General features: G+C 50.9%; 1 protein-coding gene across 2 annotated transcripts in view; it reads left to right on the top strand.

Moving 5' to 3' along the window:
* Window positions 1-22,186, top strand: part of UROS (uroporphyrinogen III synthase) — a 37,124-nt gene that overhangs the window by 8,661 nt on the left and 6,277 nt on the right. Inside the window, exons 2-8 of one of the 2 annotated variants that reach the window (XM_028480915.2) lie at window positions 6,766-6,853; window positions 7,033-7,213; window positions 12,248-12,322; window positions 13,776-13,850; window positions 18,573-18,653; window positions 19,495-19,580; window positions 20,508-20,606. In XM_028480915.2, coding sequence (XP_028336716.1) covers window positions 6,791-6,853; window positions 7,033-7,213; window positions 12,248-12,322; window positions 13,776-13,850; window positions 18,573-18,653; window positions 19,495-19,580; window positions 20,508-20,606 — 660 coding nt within the window. In that variant the 5' untranslated portion in view covers window positions 6,766-6,790. Of the gene's footprint in view, window positions 1-6,765; window positions 6,854-7,032; window positions 7,214-8,187; window positions 9,136-12,247; window positions 12,323-13,775; window positions 13,851-18,572; window positions 18,654-19,494; window positions 19,581-20,507; window positions 20,607-22,186 lie in introns of those variants that run through there. The other variant, XM_024121415.3, reaches the window with a different exon arrangement.

Here is a 22,186-nt window from a genome sequence, read left to right as displayed (position 1 = left end):
GTCATGCTAGGTACTAGTTCACATGGAGGCTTATCACCCACCAGGAAAGGCTGTGTTGCTTCTTCCAGTCTTTAGATGGTGTGATGGGCATGGCTGGTGGGGGGAACTGAACCCAGACCCCCAGGCCTGGGCTCAGTACTGGCTCTGCCTCGGACTTCCCGCGTGAGCTCGGGCAGGTCCCCCCGCCACACCCCAACCTCAAGTTCCTCAGCTGAAAAGGAAGGATTGGCCATGCTGGGAGCACACACACAGGTGCTTTTTCTTAGGAGACATAGTCCTGTAGACAGCACCCAAAATCAGTTCACCTCGGTCTAGTTGCCTAGGGCTTCTGTAACATATACCACAGAGCACATGGCTTAAGCAAAAGAAATTTGTTCTCTCCCAGTTCCGGAGGCCAGAAATCTGAAGTCCAGCTGTCCGTGGGGCATGCCTCCTCTGAAGCTTCTAGGGGAGGATCCTTCCTTCCTCTTCCAGCTGCTGGGGGGCCCAGGTGTTTCTTGGCTTTGGCAGCGTCTCTGCAGTCTCTGCCTCCTTCACATGGCCTTCTGTCTGTCAATATCTGTGTCTAGATTTTCTTCTCTAAGGACGCCAGTCGTGTTGGATTAGTCATAGTTATATGGGACACTCTCATCCACCATGACCTCAGCTTAACCTAGTTACATCAGCAAAGACCCTATTTCCAAGTAAATTCACATTCGTAGGTACCAAGGGTTAGGACTTCTTTGGAGGGAACACAGGTCAATCAGTTGTGTCTTCCATGAGAGCTAGGGCACCTACACCTTTTGGGCTGGCTGTGTTTCCTCTGCGGTCCTAAGGATGGGAAACCGTGTGGGTGAGAAGTGGCAATGTTTGTCTTTCTCACTCTTGTTGGCTACATTTTGGAGATGACAGGAATGTGGGTTTCTTGAGCTAGGAATGACAGTCTGCACTGAGCTCTAGAAATATCCCGGTCCTTCCTTTGGCCTGTGAGAAATTGCAGTAATGCCACCATCTAAGCCCCCATGACTGTAGAAAGCAAGCCATTGGACAGAAGCTGGGGATTCCAGGCAGGGAGGTCGTTCCTGGCTCACAGAGCAGCTGGTGATCATGTGTGCCTTCACAGGGGCCCAGCTGCCCTGTGAGCCAGGCCGCCCCTGGCGAGTGTTTCCTCTGCTACGAGCTGTTTCTGTCACCTGGTCCCTGGGCCTTTGCTGTGGACCCTTGGGCACTGCAGGACGTTTTGGGAATGCCCTTCCCTTTTTGAGAAGGTATCTGTAGACCTTTCTCTGAGCTTCTGGATTCTGCCCTGGGCTGGATGTGCCCAGTAGTTCAGGGACTGGTACCTGTCCATTATGGGGTGTCGGGGTGAGGGAACACTCTCAGCTTTAAGCTCTCAGTTACTGAGGAAAGTACCAGGGCGTTAGCCCGGCTATCTGTGTGCGCGTTTCAGTTGATCCCTTCCTCAGTGAACCTGAAGACACGGGCTGTGGGCGTGGCCAAGAAGCATCAGCAACGGTTCCTCTTAATTTTACGTTAGAGATGCTTTGAGCAACGGCAGGAAAGGGACAGGGGTAGTATTTGATTTTTATTTGTCAAGTCCTGCAGCCCATCTCATGGAGTTTCTTAACAGTTTTCCAGAAGGCATCAGTTTTATTGCCTGAGAGAACCAGAGTAGAGCCCAGAAGAAATATTTTCTGTTTGCCGTGGGTAGATTGGTTTTGCTCGCACATGTTTTCGTTACCAAACTAAGCGCTTTGCGCTAGAGTGATACTTTATGTCTTTTTAAAAAATTATCGTTAATTAATTTTTTTATTTTTGGCCACGTTGGGTCTTCATTGCTGTGCAGGATTTCTCTAGTTGCGGTGACCAGGTCATTGCGGTGCGCGGGCTTCTCATCGCAGTGGCTTCTCTTGTTTGTGGAGCTCGGGCTCTAGGCACGTGGGCTGCAGTAGTTGTGGCTCGCGGGCTCAGCAGTTGTGGCGCACAGGCTTATTTGCTCCGCGGCATGTGGGATCTTCCGGGACAAGGGCTCGAACCCGTGTCCCCTGCATCGGCAGGCGGATCCTTAACCACTGTGCCACCAGGGAAGTCCTTTATGTCTTTTTACCTGTCTGTCTTCCCAAGCACTTGGGTGTGCAGCACAGCACAGGGGTAAGGGCACAGGCTTTGGGGCTGGGCTGTCTGAGCGTGGCGGCTCTGCCACACATTGGTCCGGGGACTTCGGGTGAGTTTTGTCCCCCATATGCCACAGTCTCCTCATCTATAAAGTGGGATAAACCTCATAGCTTTAATGCGTGTAAAGCTTCTAGAACAGTCTCTGGCATGTAGTAAGCGCTCAACAACTGGGTAGCTGTTGTTGTTATCTCCTTTGAGTCGCTCGGTGGCCTTGGTAGGGCAGAGGTTATTCCCATTTGACGGGAGAAAAGAAGATCACATCATGGACAGTAAAGCTGGTCTCTTGGCCCTTCATCCTGTGCTTGTTCTGTGACCCCACGCTTCCCTCCTTGTGTTGCCCCAGAGAGAAAGGGGAAGAGAAGAGGGCAAGCAGAAACGAGAGGAGAGGAGAAGTAAATCCATCAGCAAGACGCCTCCCACTGGTACTAAGATAAATCCAAACTCCCTAATAGGACCAGATGAGGCCCGTCTCCCCACTCTCCCCTGTACCTTCCAGCTGCCCCAGACCTCTCTCCACCCCTCAGGCATGCCAACCTTGGAGCTTAATCCTATTCAGGCACCATGTCTAGGTCTAAGCATTAGGTCCTCAAGAAAGCCATTCTGGCCTCTGTATTAGTTAGGGTATGGGTTCCACTGCTCTAACAGAAATCCGAATAACAATGGATGAAACAGGATAGAACTTTCCTTTTCTCTGATGTAAAAGCCCTGGCTGACTGGTGCCTCTGCCATACAAAGGGGTCCTGCTCCTTCCATCACCCCCAGGGCGTTACCCTCCCCTGCAGTAGAAGGGGCTGGCCACCTGGCCCACATTCCCGCCAGCCGGGAGGCAGGAAGGGGAGGGCAGGGGCGCAGCACTTCCTGCTAAGGCAGGACCTGGAAGTGTGCACGTCGCTTCGACGTCCATCCTGTCGGCCAGAACCTAGTCACCTGGCCACATCCCGCTACACGTTTTTATCTTGGGCAGCCACGTGCCCCGTTATGATGAGGGGTTCCATTCATATGAGGGAGCAGGGAAGAGTGCATGTCTGGGGGCAAGTGGCAAAATCCCTGCCACCCCTCCTAGTCCAGATAAGACTTGCCGGTTATGTTTCCACAGCATCCTGACTTTTCTTTCATAATGCTCATTGCACTATGGCTCTGTCACTATTTTTACTTATTTGTAATGTATCTGTTTTACCCTCCCATTAATATGAGGGCAGGAATCGTATTATATACCCAGTGCCCGGTTCACAGTAACTGTCTACGAATATTAGTTGACTTCCTGAAAGGATCACACAGAACAAACCAAGCGTTTAGGTGGGATTCAAAGAAGGAAGACATTTATTTTCATCCTGGTCCCAACCATTTCAAGCCAGGCTGTGGACAGACGGTCTCACGTGGAGTTACACCGGTACATCCTGGTAGCTCTGCCTTCAGTGTGAATCCACCGTCCAGCCGCTTAACTTCCCTGCTCCTGAGACCACGTGCACGCCTAGTCTCTGGTGGCCAGCCTTGCCCCAAAGCCTGAGGTCTCTCTGAAGTGTAAATCCCATCACTGTCACTGCTGCTTCAACCTTCCAGTGGATTCCCATTTCTCATGGAACCAGAGCCTCCCTTATCCTTTGCTCTTGAGCCACGCCTCCCCTTCTCCCCTGGGGACACCCCAAGCCCCTTTCTGACACTTGAACATTTCTGCCCCTGCTGTTACCATTCAGATCCCAGCTCAGATTCTCCTGCTCAGAGAGGTCGCCCTGGAGAGGTAAACCCACACCCAGTCACCTCTGCCACGTCGTCACCTCACAACCTGGGGTGCTTGAACTTGTCCCCGCCTCCAACAAATAATGCAGACCGCACCTCCCTGAGGGAGGTCCCGGGCATCACTGCCTGAGACCACTAGAGAAACACTTGTGTGATAGATTGGCTCCTGGTATCTGAAAGTAGTACTAACAGATGCTTTGGAAACTTGGGGTTGTGTATCCTGGAGCCTAGAACCAAGGTGGGGGGAATATGATAGGGCTGAGTAGGGGTCTGTGGCCGCAGGATGCCTGCTTCACAGCATTACGCTCCCACTTTTTAATCCCCACAATAGTTGCTTGCTTTGCACGCCGCAGAAAGATTTATGCAGAAAATGCCAAGTTCTACCTGCCACTCAGTGACATGCCAGACTCCTGGAGCCCCCAGATTGGAAGGTGTATCAGTCAGGGTTCCACAGAGAAACAGAACAGTAGGGAATATATGTCAGGAGACTTAGTGCAAGGAATCGCCTTGTGCAGCCGTGAGGGCTGGCGAGGCAGGGCTGAAATCCACCGTGCAAGCTGATGGGAAGGGCAGGCCAGGCTAGGGCATGAGCTGCAGCTGTGGCCACAGGCGAAATTTCTTCTTCCTCAAGGAAACCTCAGTTCTGCTCTTTAGGCCTTTCTATTGACTGAACCAGGCCCTCCCTGATTACCAAGGATCATCCCTTTTACTCAAAGCCAGGGTGCACGTGGTCTCAGGAGCAGGGAAGTTAATAAGTGGCTGGACCGTGGATTCATGTTGAAGGCTGTCTGTCCACAGCCTTGTTTGAAATGGTTGGGACCAGAATGAAAATAAATGTCTTCCTTCTTTGAATCCCACCTAAACGCTTGGTTTGTTCCGTGTGATCCTTTCAGTAAGTAAGTCAACTTGATCACATCTCTAAAATACCTGCCCAGCAGCACCTAGGTTAGCATTTGTGAATAAATGGGGAAAATGTCCTCGCCAAGTTGACACCTAACAGTGACCATCACTGAAAGGGAGATTCCTGATTTCCGTGGGAGACACGTTCTGAATAACTTCAGGAAATGATAGAAACGATGCTACTGCCCATTTCCCCAGATGCCCCGTCTCTCTAGCTAACAGCTCGACAGCAGCATTAATTGAACTTGATTTCATAATTATTATTAGTTCACCCAGGTTTGGTTGCTTAGATACAAAGCAATTCATTTGGAGGCAATTTTCCTAAGATGTCCCACAGATGTTATAATGTTCCAGAAATATGTTCAGTAATAATTTATAAGGAATGGCTCCCAGAGTTAACACATTTCTGCTCCGAGCAATATACTTTCTTTGACTACTATCAACCACTGTATAATATTTATTAAGTAACTAACTGGTAGTCTAATGCTGCTTGTGGGATATAGTCTGCATTTCCAGCAGAGTTTATTTTGCAGGTCTTTGACAGTATTTGATTTGAGGCTTCTGGGATGGTTATAATGTGCTTTTACCCCCTTGACACAAAAGGAATTTAATATTTATTGTAAAAAATTGGGGGGGTAAAACAGAAAGAGGTAGAGAAGAAAATAATCACCCTAACCTACCACCAAAGAATATTCTTTCATATATATGTATATATAAAATCTGTAGGGGCTTCCCTGGTGGCGCAGTGGTTGCGCGTCCGCCTGCCGATGCAGGGGAGCCGGGTTCGCGCCCCGGTCTGGGAGGATCCCACATGCCGCGGAGCGCGCATACCACAAAAAAAAAAAAAAAAAAAAAAATCTGTAAATCGTACCTTAATGTAATTCTGAATCCTGCTTTATTGAACTTAACATTATTTTGAGATTAAATAATCCATATAATTAAGTTGTTTATGAATATTTTAATGATTTCATATAACTGTACCATGATTTATTTAACCATTCTCTCATTGTTACATGTTTACATTGTTTCCAACTATTTGCAATTATAAAGAATACCAGGATACAGACTTGCAACTAGTAGTTAAATAAGTTCTGGGTGGGGGGTGGGAATCTAACGCACCGCATAGTGATTATGGTCAACAATATTATAAACTTCAAAGGTGCTAAGAGACTAGATATTAATTGTTTACACCACAAAAAAGAAATAATTATGTGAAGTGATAGAGGTGTTAGCTAATGCTACGGCGGAAATCGTATTGCAACATACAAACGTTTTAAATCACATTGTACACCTTAAACTTACACAATGTTATATATCAATTAAAAACAAAAGAATACCAGGATGAATATCTTTACGTTAATCTTTGCACACATTTATGAGTGTCACCTTAGAATTTATTCTTGGAAGTGAAATTACAGGAAGAAGGGGTATGAAGTATATAAGTCTTTAGATAAATAGCAACCAACTGGTTTCTGGGTTGAGAAAATTTTTGAAAAATTCTCTCATGATACTCGACCACATTTATAAAACATCATTTGAGAAATAGAAGAGTCAGTATAGTCATTTCCTAAAGAGCTTATGAGCAACTGAGTATATTTATCTTGAAATGGAAGTAATTATTTATTTCCTTAAAATATAAGATGCTCATTTCTATATTTGTTATAGATACAGCCCAGAATTTGCATCAGTTCTCTTCTGTGAGCCTTAAATGTTTAGCTAGGACACTGCCTTTCCCTAATGGCTTTCATCTGCCTTTCCAAGTGATATCAAGTGCCAGCATGCTGTCCCTGGGCCTTATCGGTGACAGGGTCTTCAGAAGGAACAAGCCCATAAGCGCCAAGTCATTGCTGTGTGCGAAGGATAGGCCGCTTCAGCCAGCAGCTGATTACCTGCTTCTGGCGCCCAGCCCAGCTGACACTGCTTAGGAAGAGGCTTTGAGATCTAATTAAGATCCGTTTCCCTGCTCTGTCACAGCACCCTGTGAAGACTGCCAGCAATAATGAAGGTGCTTCTGCTGAAAGACCCTAAGGAGGACAGCTGGGGCCAGGACCCTTACATCAGGGTAAGTGCCTGGCGCTCCTGGTCCCTGAAAGCCCAGCGCCGCCTCCGGATTGAAGTCAGGGGGAGGGGCCGTCTGCTAAAACTCTGAGGAGCCGGCATAGAATAAGTGGTGAAATAGGACCTTTTCCTTATTTTCCGAACAACCCTGGCCAACTCAAAACCATGTTCTTTTACCTGCAGGAATTAGGATTATATGGACTCGAAGCCACTTTGATCCCTGTTTTATCATTTGAGTTTTTGTCTCTTCCCAGTTTTTTGGAGAAGCTGTCTCACCCTGAAGGTTACGGGGGCCTCATTTTTACCAGCCCCAGAGCAGTGGAGGCAGTGGAGCTGTGTTTGGAGAAAGACAATAGAGCCGCAGGTAAGGGTGGGTCTGCCGTGAATGCTGCCGGACTTTGCTTTCTCCCCTCGGTGACACTAGATTCCAGAAATAGCTGGACTTCAGGTTTGAGAAAGTGCAATGACTTTCAGTCAAAAAGTATTTAGGTACCGGAAGCCACTTTGATCCCTGTTTTATCATTTGAGTTTTTGTCTCTTCCCAGTTTTTTGGAGAAGGTAAGATACATCAGTGTCTGAGCACCATCGTTTCTGAATGAGACATGTTTGGTTTCTGTAGAATCCTACAGAATTCTAGGGGAAGGACTCGTTTGCTAGCCCTCATCTCACTACCCAACTGTAAAACAAGGATGGCACGAGCTCCAGCTCCTTGGCTGCTACTGGATCCTCAGCCCGAGCCTCTACCAGCGCCCCCAGAAAGCCACCCAACCTGGAGGTGGGCCCGTAAGGAGGCCTGGGAGAGCCAGTCATGCTGAGGCACCAAGCCTGTGCTGCTCTTGGCCATGCAGACCCTTCACCTTCCTCCTGTCCTTCAGTCCATGGCCCTGACCTCAGCAAAGCGCCGAACAGCTGTTGTTTTTCCCCAGGTTGGGCAGCTTGGTGGAGTTCTCCAGCAGATAAGAGGGAGAGTTGGGACTGCTCCCATGTATTGGAGCGATAGTTATGGCCAGGGACAGTCCCAGGAGAGCCCTCCAAATGCTTCCGATTAAAGATTCAGGGCCCAGCACCCCAGGCCCCACCGGTGTGCACCTCGTCACCGGACATCTCCCCAGGGGCACCGTTCTGGACACGTGGGCCCAGAGCCAGGGCGGCTTCATAGGACTGGTGTGCCCAGCCCTGCCCACTGGGCTCCTGGGCCGCCGTGAGCATCAGGTTCAGCCCCATGCTCCGCATGTCAGAGCCCGCCCGTCACTCTGTGGAGGACCTCTCTGCTATCTCCCTTCGCTCTGAGCCGAAAATTGAATTATTCATTCAGTAGTTTACTCAGCAAACATTGATTTGACATCTGCCCTGGGTCTGTGTGCTGTGAGGACCATATAAGGGACCCACATCGCATGCTCTTCCGTAAGCAGCTTTAACAGGGAACCAGAGCTCATCGTTTGAGATCTTTGCTGGGACCCTGTGCTCAGAAAAATACTAGAGTCTCTGTGGGAGCTCCTCCATCACCCCAGCCAGTTTGTTTCCTGAGGGGCTTCCTGGACTCCCTCTCTGGAGCTCCTGCGGGGCAGTGAGCGAGCCCGCGCGCTCGGGAATCACAGGGGCACGTGCTCAAGCCCCGGCCCTGCCCCGCACCTCGGACTCGTTTTGTATCCCGCCAGCCTCTGTGTCTCAATCCGTGCGATGCAAATAGTGCCACACCGGTCCCACAGGGCACTTGCACAGGTTCAGTGCAGGGTTACGTGTATGACAGCCCAGCGCCCAGCTCAGAATACGTGTTCAGTAGATTTTATCACCATTTTTATCATCGGAAACCAGGGCTTCAGCATGGATATCACTCCTTGAATAGTCCAGCTTTCTTATGGATGCACGTCAAGTCTACCGACCTGCCTGCACCCCAGCCACACCCAGGCTGAGTCACACTGTCCCTTGGCTCCGTTACACCTGCCACCCTCCATCACACTGGCCTCTCCCTCCCCAAGACTGTGAGCTGCTTGAGGGAAATGCTGTGAATTTACCTGTTTGTCCTTAAAGGCCTAGAATAGTTCCAGGCGCATAGTAAGCTCTGTCTTGAGTGGATGGATGGATGGATGGAATTAGTTTGCCTACTACTATTGTGAAGCATTTAGAATTCTGGAAAATGTTGAACTTGGCTATCACATAAAATGCCTTTGCTGTTGTTTGGTATGCAGCTGTCTCACCCTGAAGGTTACGGGGGCCTCATTTTTACCAGCCCCAGAGCAGTGGAGGCAGTGGAGCTGTGTTTGGAGAAAGACAATAGAGCCGCAGGTAAGGGTGGGTCTGCCGTGAATGCTGCCGGACTTTGCTTTCTCCCCTCGGTGACACTAGATTCCAGAAATAGCTGGACTTCAGGTTTGAGAAAGTGCAATGACTTTCAGTCAAAAAGTATTTAGGTACCGAGTTACTTCGTGTTTTTGGAACCTTTGGAGGGAGCAGAAGATGAAATTCCTTCTTCTAAGCTGTTTCTTAATGTCCCACGCAGAATGACATGTTACGCGGTAGCCTTCTGACGGGGGTGAGCGCTTCGTGGCACTGTGTCACCAGGAAGCAGGAGACGGTGCCACCTCCTAAACGCCCAGACGGGTGCCACTGGGGGGGGGTCTCCATGTGCACCCACCAGGTGGTCACAGTATATGGGCACCAGTCTCTCTCCTCACAGGGACAATGGGAAGGTCCAACAGCACATGGGAACAGTGTGTGCCGAGCCAGCACTCGATGATGTGACCCCGCTCAGGCCTCCTTCTCGCTTCCTTCCCTCTCTGTCAGAGCCCGGCTCTCAGACTGAACACCACCTTAGTCTGTCCCATCAGACAGCTTTGAGCTAACATGTATGGAGTGCCTGCTGTATAGCAGGCTCTATGTTAGCTTGACATTCACGATCTCATTCAATCCTGGACCAGCCAGAGTCTCACCTACCATGGTCTTCATTTTACAGAGAAGAATGCTGAGGCCTGGGGAGAGTCAGCACCTGTCCAAGGCCCTGGAGCCAGTCTGTCAGGCCGGACCAGCTCCAGTTATACTAACAGGTGGAGGCAGCGGGGTGGGTGGTTACCAAAGGGCTTTGCAGCCAGTTAGGCCTGGCCTCAGATGGCCATTCTGACCTCGGCAGCTTCCTTGACCTCGCTGAGCCTCAGTTTCCTTGTTTGTAAAGTGGGCACAATAATACTTGCATCCCAGGATCGTCACTTCTGCTACTAGTTAGAGCTTCTCTAGGGCCTACTCTGTGCCAGACCGGGTCCTAGATGCTTTATCCCTGAGGTAGGTATGATTAGTATCCCCACCTGACAAATGAGGCGCCTGTAGAGCAGAGGGCGTGAAGCTGTCCAAGACCACACGGTCTGTAAGTCACAGGTTTATGATTCCAGCTGCAGAGTCTGAGTCCCAAAGTGCAGCATTCGGGACATCTGGTGCGTGGTGAGCACTGAGTACGTGGCAGTGCAGAGCGGGCACTATGCGTCCTCTTTACAGTTATTAGGCTTTCATTATAGCCAAAAAATCACCACCTCGGTGACTTCGCACGCACAGTTACCTCCTGTTGAGGAGAGAGTCTAACACTTTTCTTAGGGATGAGGACTTGTGCTGTCCAACCCTCAAGGCAACTCAGATCCGGAAGTACTGTTATTTCCAAAATGGAGACGGAAGACTCGAGATGGAGCAGCATGTGTATTCTCTCCCAGTGGTGCTTCGGGAATCTTGGTCTTACAGTTGTGCTTTCCCTTTTGTATGTCTTTTGAGGATGAAGATGATGAAAAAGAAAAAAACCCCAGCATGGGCACCATAACTTTTTATAGTGCTTTATAGTTTAAAAAGCATTTTCCCATGTATTTTCTTTTTTTCTTTTTTTTGATTGAAGTATAGTTGGTGTACAATATTATATAAGTTACAAGTGTACAATATAGTCCATGCATTTTCTTATTTTGATTGTTACAGCAACTCTATGAATGCAGGCAGGAGAGGTGTAGTTAATCCCCGTTATCTCGACAGGGAAACAGACGCGGCGGGTCAGCTGACTTGCCAGGAACGAGCCCAAGTTAAGGGGCAGAGAGAGCTCTGAAGCCAGGCATTCTGATCTCACCCAGGGCTTGCTCCAGCCCATATCTCCTATGATGCTTGGAGAATGGTTTGTTCACATGCTGTAGATAATGTTTAAATAAATATTATTTACGTTTGTGGGGTAGGAAAGGAAAGAAGGTGAAACGCAGTCTTTTATTGCTTTTTAAAGGGGAATTTCTCACAGGAGTGTAAAGGGTAGAGTAACACTATTGAATTTAAGGGAGGATTACGCTCATGGTCAGATCTTAGGAAGGAAGAACTAGTGTTTCCTTATCTTCTAAAAGGAGGTCGAGGGGCTTCCCTGGTGGCGCAGTGGTTGCGCGTCCGCCTGCCGATGCAGGGGAACCGGGTTCGCGCCCCGGTCTGGGAGGATCCCACATGCCGCGGAGCGGCTGGGCCCGTGAGCCATGGCCGCTGGGCCTGCGCGTCCGGAGCCTGTGCTCCGCAAAGGGAGAGGCCACAGCTGAGGGAGGCCTGCATACCACAAAAAAAAAATAAATAAATAAAATAAAATAAAAATAAAATAAATAAAAATAAAAGGAGGTTGAATGCCAAGCGGCCTTGTGATACATTCATACTATCCATTTTCTCATGGTTTTTCTTTAATCCATATTTAAAGGTGTTTATTTTTTGTCATAAAATGGTAGTGTTCTCTATTAAATTGTATTTGTTTATTCACCTGATATTTATTCTCTTCTTTGACCTAATAGATAAATGAACCTTCCAATCTGAGATGACAGTTTCTTGACTGCTTTCAGATTTATATCCCGAATAAAACCAGTCATATTTCTTTATTAGACATTTAAGTTGCCTCTTTTTCACGACCAGTAATTTTTTCTTTAAAAGTCTAGATTTTGGGGGGACATCCCTGGCTGTCCAGTGGTTAGGACTCAGCGCTTTCACTGCCATGGCCCCGGGTTCAGTCCCTTGCTAAGATCCCGCAAGCTGCGTGGCACGGCCAACAAAAAAAAAGAAAAAAGTCTAGATTTTTAAATTTTAATATTACCATGCAAATTAATTCTTCAAGTTATGTTTACTAGTATACATTAAAAATGCTTCTAGTGCCAACTGTGGAAATGATTTAATACTTAATGCCTTCAATAAGGAAGGCATATTGAAACATTTGCCAAAGTGATTTTTAAAAATTTGCCTGCAGAATATGAACAGAATATAAAAATGGATTTTAGTTTGACTTGCTGTTCTTTATATTTGGTTATTAATAATTTGCCTTGGTCACAAGTTTTTTAGGATGAACAAACAGCCTAGGGCAGCAGTCCAAATGGCCGCTTTGGTATTTGCAGCTCACATCAAATTTCATGTTTTACAGTCTGGAGAAAGTCTCTGAAAGAAAAATGGAATGCTAAGTCAGTGTATGTGGTGGGAAATGCTACTGCTTCTCTAGGTAAGCAGTCAAGGTACAAATAAAACACCAAAGAATGACTGTGATATTGTGATTATAATAAGAAATATATATTCGGTCTTTGTCCCTGTTCCTGGCACAGAGCTCCTAAAACCCTTGGAATTTCCTGAGTGAAAAAAAAAGATAAGGTGTATTTTGTTATTCGTAACAAACCTCTTTCAACTCCACCTGAGTTGACTTTAATGGGGTGACTTTTGGAAGGCCCCTTAAATTGGGGGCTAGTTGCCATGGGAACCAATCCTCCAATTAGAGTAGGAACTTTCAGCCTCATGCCCTCCCTGCCTCCTACTTCCAGGGAGAAGACATTGGCCAGAGGTTGAGTTAATCACCAGCGACCAATGATTTAATCAATCATGCTTGTGTATGAAGCCATCATAAAAATCCAAAAGGACAGTAATACGGAGGGTGCTGGGAGGCTGGAGCCAGGAGAGGGCATGGAAGCTCAGGCCCTCCCCCCCATACCTGCCTGATGCATCTCTTCCATCTGGCTGTTCATTTACACCCTTTGAAATATCCTTTGTAATAAATCTGCAATAGTTAGTAAACCATCTTCCTGAGTTCTGTGAGCTGTTCTAGCAAATGATCCAACCCAAGGAGTGGGTTGTGAGAACCTCCAATTTCGAGCCGGTCAGTCAGAAGCACAAGCAGAGACCTGGGTCTGAAGTGGGAGCAGTTCGTGGGACTGAGCCTTCCATCCTCGGGATTTGACGCTACCTCCCAGTAGAGAGTGTCAGACTTGAGTTCACTTGTAGGACACCCAGCTGAGAACTGGAGAATTGCTTGGTGTGGAAAACCCACACATTGGGTAACCAGGGTGCAGACGTGTGGTGATGAGAGCAGAGGAGAGAAGGAAAAGAGGAGGTTTCCTTCCACACTGACTGAGCTGTGTTCATTGAACACTGTAGTTCAGTTTAAAACATGATTTTTTTCCTTATTAAATTTACAAAAAGTAATTAATTAGTTAACTATATAATGCTGCTGATAAGGGTGCGGTGAAACAGATGTAGTCAAATATTGCTAAATGGCATTGAAAATTGGTTCACATCTTTTGAGAAGTACTTGGTCGGCATGTATTCAAAAGCTTTGCCAAAATAGTTGTACCCTTTGGCCCACTAATCCCTTTCCTGGTAATCTGTCCAAGCTGTTTTGAAGAAAACTTACAGAGAAGTGATTAATACAAGGCAAAGAACAATTTTTCCTGAACCTTTTGAGACTAAGTCGCTGATAATGATGCCTCACCATCCGAAGCCACAGGTCTAGGGAGGGCGGGGCTGGGACCCAGCTCCCTCTTGTCTCCCTACACCAGCTTCCAAGGGGAGACTTTCTCCATGCCATTTTTAAAGCATGTGCCTTTGTATTTGCACGTTTAAAAAACGACACAGGAACAGGACTTTAATAACCATGTAAAGAAATGTATTTTGTTGTTGTTTTCCAGTGAATAAAATTGGCCTGCACACAGAAGGAGAAAACTGTGGAAATGCAGAAAAGCTTGCAGAGTACATTTGTTCTAGTAAGTAGAACAAGGTCGCCCCCAGTGAAGCCCGTTTATTTTTGTTGGTCGGTCTCACAGCCAGCACCTCGGGTAAGGGCCACCTCCTCGGTGCCCTCTCGGCGCTGATGGTGATAACGTGGCTGCTGAGTGTGCGCCGCTCCGAGACCGTGGCTGCCCTGCGTCCGCACCCGTCTGTGCTGGTCAGAGATCCAGCCTCCTGCCCTCCACCCCCTCCACCCGAGGACTTGAGACAACTTGAACATGACACACGATAAAAGGGCTGGAGGCAAAACCAGAAGCAAGACCCTCTGCAGGGATCGTAAGGGGAAGCAGCAGAAGCTGCCGGCACCGTCCCTCTGTCTGCCGGCTCCCCGCCTTCCTAGTAGGAGTCTCTTCCCCGTCCGCATTCCACCCCCCAAAGCCCGCGCCCCCTAAAGAGCCCACGCAGCCCGCCGTAAGCTCATCACTGGGCAGCATATGGGCTGAGACTTAAAGTGGCAAGGGTTCTGGGGATGCTTGTATTTAAATAAGGATTAAGCTTTAAAGTAATGATGAAATTTTCGGCTTCTGACGAAACATGAGCCAAGATTTTTGGAGCAGAACTCTCCAAGAGAGAGGACGGAGAGGCTCGACGTGTACGTGTAGGGGAGCCCCACCTCCAAGTTGTGTGTCCCAGCCTCTCCCCTACACGTCTGATCCAACCGCACACACATGCTCTTGTGTCCTTGTCACTTTGACCCCTCCCTGAGAGATGTGTGACATCAGACACCCACAAGACAGATGACATAGAACCAGCTTGCCTTCAGTCGCTGAGAGGGAATCGGGGCTTCGCTCCTCGGGGCCAGGGGCTGTGGGACTGTCTGTGAGGGCCAGATATGCCGTCTCTGCGGCCACATCCTCTGCGCGTCATAGCACAAGAGCAGCCGTAGACCATGGGCTGGGCTCTGACCTGACGCTGCGGTTTGCAGACCCTTTCCAGAGCTTGCTGAGCTAGGAGACAGGGCCGGGTTGGCTGCTGACGCCTGAGGTTTTGCTCTGAGGTAGTCCCGGGAGAGGGGTGTCTTCTCTGCCCCTGGGGTGGTGGTTTCAGGGTGGGCAGGGGGCGAGGACACCTTAACCGGGAATTTTTACGGCTTCTGGGACCGTGGCGCATGGTTTTGTGTCTGGGCGTGGTGTGTGTAAGAACATTTCTTCTCCAGGTAACGATCTCTAAAGTCTTAGGAGGCCTTCCTGTCACGAGCCAGTGCTGTTGGTGAAGGTTCTCGAGCTCGTGTGTTTCTGTTGGTCCCTAGGAGCTGGACCTGAAAACGTCCCGCGTCCTCCACTTCCCCGCGGACCAGGCGCCCTGGGGCTCGGGCAGGGGAGGGCGGAGGCACTTCCCAGGTCCAAGTTGGCTCTCCTTTCTCCACTTTTCTTTTAAGAAGAATTTTATCTCCTTTTTCCTGGGTCACTGTACGTGCTGTGTTAACATCGCGGCCGAGACGTTCCTGGGTGGTCAGCGTGTCCCTGGCGCGCCCCCTGCCTCGCCTCGTTTGGTCCTCACTACCGTCCGCTGCAGGCTGCGTGGTCCAGTGTGGCAGCCAGGAGCCACATGTGCCTATTTACATTTAAATTAATCGAAATTAAAAAAATAAAAATGTGGTTCCCCCGTCACAGCAGGCACAGGCCACAGCTCAGCCGTCACTGGCGGCTCAGGCACCGCAGGGACAGCCTAGGGGCACCCAGCATCACCCAGCGCTCTTTTGGACGGTGCTGTTGTCCAGGCTACGGGGACCGAGTGACCATCCAAGGTCCCAGAGCTCTGAGGGGACAGGCGGGAGGGCAGACTCCACACGGCATGGCCGGTGTTCATTATGACCCCATGGGTCCTAATGAATCTTCAGTTCGCACTTGGAATAACATCCACATAAGAGTCCGTCTTGGCTGCTGGCAGGGACCAGCAGTTCACCTTGGTTTTACCCACAGGCGTTAATGATTTTCTCCCCCAGGCAACTCTGAAGCTTGATTTTTAAAAGCCAAGAATCTACTTCCAGTGCTTGGAGTAAACAGGCCAGTTCATAGTTATTGCTTATTTATTTTACTTAAACACTTATTTATTCTGTGACAGGCACTGTTATAAGCGCTTAAAGCCATTACCTCATTTAATCTGAAAGCTTGTCGTTCTGACAGACAGTTCTTCCCTCCTGGGATATCTCCGCTAAGGGAAAAGAAAGCATCAATACAAGTTAAGTGGTCCAAGGTAGAAGACAATTTCAACATTTTGAGAGGAAGCGAAGGAGGGGGAGGGTGTCAGAGGCAGACCGATTGTGCGGGTTATTTGAACTGTCCCCCTGGACTTGCGCCGAGCTGACCAAGGGCTCGTCTCTGCGGCCTCGCCCACTTGCTGGGCTCTCCTTCTATCCCCCAGTCAGACTCGTGGTCCTAATTACCTACGTTAAAGTGCCCACCGCCTGCACGACTGGACCCTCCCTCACAGCAGGCCTGAGAGGGTGTGAGAGTTTTACAGACACGCACATCTCCTCCAGCAAAATGACATTTACACGCTCAGTCTAGTTCTTCATCACCAGCAGTGACTGTTTACAGAGCCCCCGCCCCAGCTGCATAACGTCCTCTTAGGACTTTCAACACAGCTGCTGTCCTCAGCCCGACAGCCCAGCGGTCCAGGCCCCCTTCCCGTTAAAGGAACGTGGAGCAGAGCGTCTGAGCCCCGTGGTTCACCATCCCATGCCGGGTTAGACCCCTGCCGGGCCCCTGTCGCTCCCTGTCGTCCTGGGGACACCTCACCTCTCACCCCTGTGTAATCAACCGGCTTTTACATTGGCCTATTTAGCTTTGGCCTGTTTGGGTTAAAAATCAGTAGGCAGTGAGCTCATCCCAAAAAGGAAATTTTTTAAAAATAATGAATCATTTATTTTCCATAAACGATCTTACGACAAAGAGGAAGGGTTGGGTGGTTGAGCTATGCCGTTTTTGGAGATGCTGTCAGCTTACGCGGTGATGAGATGGGCCAGAGAGGTCCTCATCCACCAGAGGTTGTTTCCCGTTAATGTAACAAGTAATCTGCTACATCTTTCAGTCATGTAAGAGTCCCATGAGGAGTTTTGCTCAGGACATAATCCATTTGGGAGTGCTGATTGTTTGCCTTTGACTTCTTGGAGGAGGTTAGCGCCCAGGAAGTGCAGTCACGGGATGTCTCTCCTCTCCTGCGGCAGGTCTCAACCAGGACATTTTCAGGTTTTCCTCCCTTGTGCTGCTACGGTTGTGCTTTTCCATGAAGCCAGCTGAGCTGCTTGGTCCTGCTCGGGCTGCCTCTGCCCCGGGCACTGGGGGTGCAGTGGGAAAAAGACAGGCGCCTGCCCTGCACCGGGATGAGCGTCCAACTCCCCATCTCCCTGGTAGTGACCAGCAATCAGAGAGCACAGATGAGCAGCTCAGTGCTCTGCTGGACCCGCGGAAGAGAGGCTGCGAAGGGCCGATACTGGAATCTTCCGGAAGCCCCTCGCACACCCCTGGGGTTGAGCCTGCAGGAAAAGTAGGCCCCTGGTTTGGCTGCTGGTCCTACAGCTGCCCCACAGCAGGTGCTGGGAAGGGTCTGTGGGAGCCGCTTTGGCCGCTAGGCTCCTGGACACCCCACCACCAAACACACACGCGGACATGCAGACACTGGAGGGACGCCTGGGCTCTGGTTCAGAATAGCACCCGGTCATGGCTTTGAAAGTGTGTCACGAGGGATGGCATCTGTGCTGCGTGAAAACGTTTCCTCACGCTGGAAAAGAGAAAGCGGTGAGCATCTAGTATCTACAGTAGATTTGAAAGTTTCCCAATTGCTTGTGTTCTTTTACGTCGGTACTGATTCTTACAGAGCTGTTTAAATAAAACACTCGCTGGTTTGTAATTATTGGACAGCTTGAAATAAGGACGCCTACAGTCATTCCTGTTGTTTAGCTGGGCCTTCGTGGAGATGGTGCCGGAGCGGGGAGAGCTTGGCTTGCTCCCCCCTCCGATTGCAGGCCCCGAAAGGGGATGCGTTCAGAGAGATCTTCCAGATGTGGGGAAATGCATGTTGGTGCCTGAGCAGCACTTGCTGCAGCTCCTTCCGTCTGATGGACAGACGGAAGGGGAAAGCGGTCGCCTCGACGAAAGTGCTTTGTTCTCACGGTGCGGAGGATTCCCATCTGACCGCCCGTCAGTTTTGCTGGGAGGTGGCGTCTCACACGCCGTCTCCACGGCTCTGCAGAGCGAGGCCTGCGGCTGAGTCGCCCAGGGCGGAGATGCGCGCGGGGGCAAGAGGCTGGGCACCTGCGCGGCCTACCCTCAGCCCTCGGGCTCCTGGCCTGGCGGCCGAGAAGCGTCCTTGCAGCTTGTCTTTGCTGCGGCGGCTGCCGTTTCCTGCCTGTTTCCTGCCTCCTCGCGGCAGAAACCCAGGCCCCCAACGCCTCCCGGCCCATCCGGGCTCCTCCAGAGGCAGAAACTGTTGCTCCAAGGCCACCACCAGGCCTGACCTCTAACCTGACTGGTCACTGCACTCTAAGTGGTGACTGCTGCCCGAAGCCACCGTGACGGGAGGGGCTTAGGGAGTGGGGCGACAGCAGCCCCGGGCTCTCGTGGACGTTAGTTGTCTGCGCGCTGTTGCCCACGTGACCCCCGTGAGCTGCCTCCGGCTCCCGGTCCTGGGACCAAAGGCGCAGGGCGGGCCCGGGCCTGCTCCTCCATCTACAGAGTCTGCCCGTTGATTCGCAGGGGAGTCGCCAGCACTGCCTCTTCTGTTTCCCTGTGGAACCCTCAAAAGAGAAATCCTGCCGAAAATGCTCAAGGACAAAGGTGACTCCCCCTCCTCTCTGGGGTCCGCTGAGAGCCTTCGCGGTGGCGGAGTGTCAGCCCTGGGGACCTTCAGGGAGAGCAGGCCTGGGATGGACCAGCCAGGCGGGAAGGCGGGCGCCGCTCACGTTAGGTGCGGGGTGCGGTCCTCCCTCCTGCTTCGGATCCGCTCCCATCCACCTGCTCAGCTCAGCTGGGAGCACGCAGAGGGGCACGGAGCCTTCCCCAGGAGGACGGGTGGGCAGTGGCGTGGTGGCGACCCTGGGGCGGGCACGTGTGGAAGCCCATCCAACGGGGGAGCTGATCTCATCGCGCACTCAAAGCAGCGTCCGCCTGCCCGGCCAACCTAGGCTCGCTCCAACTCCATCCCCCCGGTCTCCATCCCAAGGTGCCAGGGACCAAGGTGTCCAGGCCCTAGAAGGCTCATGGCTTCAGCCCCGAGGCTGGTAAAACTCCCTCCAAGCTCTGCCTGCAGCCCTGGCCCTCACTGTGGGATTCCACATGGACAGCATCCCTGGGGGAGCGCCCAGGGCCAGTCCTGCGGGCAACCCACACAAACACGGGAACAAAAGGCGTCCTTGGTACGAAGGGAGGCTGAGTTTTCGGGATCCTCGTCCTTCCTCTGTCATCTCAGCCTCCTCTACCACGTGAGCCACTCCGCAGTGTTAAGCAGGCTGCAGAGGGCCGGCCGAGTCTGCTGGCACCGAGCTCACACCTCTCAGCTCCCGGCGGCTTGTTCCGGGAGGGTCGTGCAGCACCGGGGGGGTCTCCACTACCTGTGCCCCACAGTGTGTTCCCGGGGCAGTGAAGTCTGTCTCCTGGTTTGTGTCCCGATTGTGTCCAGGGATTCCCATGGAGAGCTTAACCGTCTACCAGACGATCCCACACCCAGGAATCCAGGGGAACCTCAACAGCTACTATTCCCAGCAGGTGTGTGGGGTTTCCAGGGAGCTGGGGCGGGCAGGGCGGAGGGGCACAAGCCTACGCTGGTTCTGCCATCCCCAGCTGTGCCGCTTTGAGGAGGCCATCTTTTGGCTCCATCTCTGTATCTGGGAAGTAGGAATAGACCTATCTATAAGGTTTTTAACAAGGATTAAAGGAGATAATTTACACAAAGCCCTTTGCACAGCCTGGGGTCAACAGCGGCCTTGATGTCATTCTTCATGGTGTGGGGCAATGGTGGAGCTGTGGGGCAGAGGCTGGAGAGGGGCTGGGCCCACACTGGGAAGGCCTTCAGGGCCCACGGGGAGTCTGGATTGAATTTGGGAGGCCGCAGGAACCTTCGGAGGCTTCAGGCAGAAGGGTGCACGGTTCTTGTTTGGGCTGATCGAGGTTTTCCACATCTGTATCCAGTAAGACACCTCCCCTTCCTCTCCCAGGACAGGCTTCTGAATGCCTGGCTGGTACTCGGAGACCCTGTTAGCACAAACCAAAGCTTTCAGAAAGGCCAAGTGGGCCAGTCTGTCTGCTGTCTGCTCCATTTCTGGAAGGGATGGGAAGTTGATGGGGAGCCAGGCTGCTGCCTTACTTGATCAGTGCACGTTGGCCTCACAAGCTAGAGGCATTGTCCACTCTCCTGGGCGCTGGGTCCACGGTGCCTGTGTCCTCTGATCTGGGGGCCTGCAGAGCGACCAAGGAGCAGCACCCAACCTCTCCCATCGCACCCCTCTCTAAACAGTTCCCGACCTGAACTCCGCCTCCGTGGAGCCCAGAACGCCAGCATCAGTGGGGTCCCTCCTGCTGTGAATGTACTGGGGCTGCTTCCTGGGGCTCTGGGGGTTGATGGTGACAGGGTGGAGGAGCATCTCTTTCCTCGGCCCCAAGGCAAGGGATTGACCTTGTTCTCTCTGCCTGCAGGGCATTCCAGCCAGCATCACGTTTTTCAGTCCCTCTGGCCTGACACACAGTCTCAGGCATATTCAAGAGTTATCTGGTGACAACATTGACCAGATTAAGGTGCGGCTCACAGTGGGCTTTTGATCTTTTTCAGATGCTCTTTTTTTTTTTTTTTTTTAACTTTTACTAACTAGCCTAGAGTTTCCGTGCAGTGGGCTTTTGATCTTTTTCAGATGCTCTTTTTTTTTTTTTTTTTAACTTTTACTAACTAGCCTAGAGTTTCCGTGTGAAGTCAAAGCACCCCTGACCTCACAGATGCCCCGAGGGAAGCTCTGTAGGAAAGGCAGGGCTGGACTACCCTGATGGTCCAGTGGTTAAGACTCTGCACTTCCACTGCAGAGGGCTTGGGTTCGATCTCTGGTCTGGGAAGTTCCACATGCTGCACGGTATGCGCCCCACCCAAAAAAAAGGCTTTAGGGGTCCCAGGCCCCTGCTTGCAGCTCAGCATTGCCACTTCCTGGCTGGTGCTCCTGGACTAGTCACTTAACCTCTCTGAGCCTGTCTCCTCATTTGTAGCATGAGGATAATTATCCCTTTGTGGCTTTTATAGACATGGGTATGGTCTTCCCTGATAGGTTAGTCTCAGGATTAGATGAAAGAATTCAGGCAAAGTCCTTAGCTCAGGGCCTGGCACAGGTATTAGCATCCTTTTCCCTTTTTCCCATCTAACTGCCTTGAAATTATTCTAAAAGTGATTCCCCTTTTCACGTCTTTTAATTTAAAGGATTTCCATTCGCACTCTTTAGGGACTATTTGTTAGGAGTCTACAAGTAGTCACAGCCCTGCGGTGCCTGTGATGGGGAGGTTCTTAAAGGGCTCAAGGGGGATGAGGAGGGGGCGTGGGTTTGACTGGGAGCGCCCAGGACAGGCCGCTAGCATGGCGGGCACTCACACAGCCAGGAGTGAAGGCCCTTACCTTCCATGGCGGGTGCGGCTTACAGCACCCCTGGGGGGTCAGGACTGCCTCAGCTGTATAGACACTGCCGGCCCCTCCCTCCACCCCGGCTGGCAAGCTCACTCCGGTCGGTGCCCCGGGACGGAGCACGGGCCTCAGCACTGGGCTGCCCGGGGCACTGCTCCGGGACACTGTCTGCAGCCCGGGTCCAGCCCTGCAGGCAGGCTCCTCCGTGGGCCCAGCCAGGCCCGTCGTGGTGAGTCCGAGAGCGGAGCTCTCCAGACGCCCTCTCTCCTGTGACCCGACGATTTCAGAAGGAATAAAAGGCTCACGGGGAAAAGTCATCTTGTGACCAAACTGCCTCTCCTGAAATTATGTCTGCTGTTTGCTGGTTCCCAATCTCAGGGAGTTTGTCTTTCTTCCTTCCTTCCTACCTTCCTTCCTTCCTTCCTTCCTTCCTTCCTTCCTTCCTTCCTTCTTCCTTTCCTTTCCTTTTCTTTCCTTCTCTTTTTCTTTCTTTCTTTCTTTCATCTTTATTGGAGTATAATTGCTTTACGTTGTTGTGTTAGTTTCTTCTGTATAATAAAGTGAATCAGCTATACATATACATATGTCCCTGTATCCCCTCCCTCTTGCGTCTCCCTCCCTCCCACCCTCCCTATCCTACCCCTCTAGGTGGTCACAAAGCACCGAGCTGATCTCCCTGTGCTATGCGGCTGCTTCCCACTAGCTATCTATTTTACGT

The sequence above is a fragment of the Physeter macrocephalus genome, chromosome 20, assembly GCF_002837175.3.
Source record: "Physeter macrocephalus isolate SW-GA chromosome 20, ASM283717v5, whole genome shotgun sequence".
NCBI classification, from domain to species: Eukaryota; Metazoa; Chordata; class Mammalia; order Artiodactyla; family Physeteridae; genus Physeter; species Physeter macrocephalus.
The sequence above is the reverse complement of the archived record's forward strand: the minus strand, read 5'-3'. Positions and strand labels throughout refer to the sequence as shown.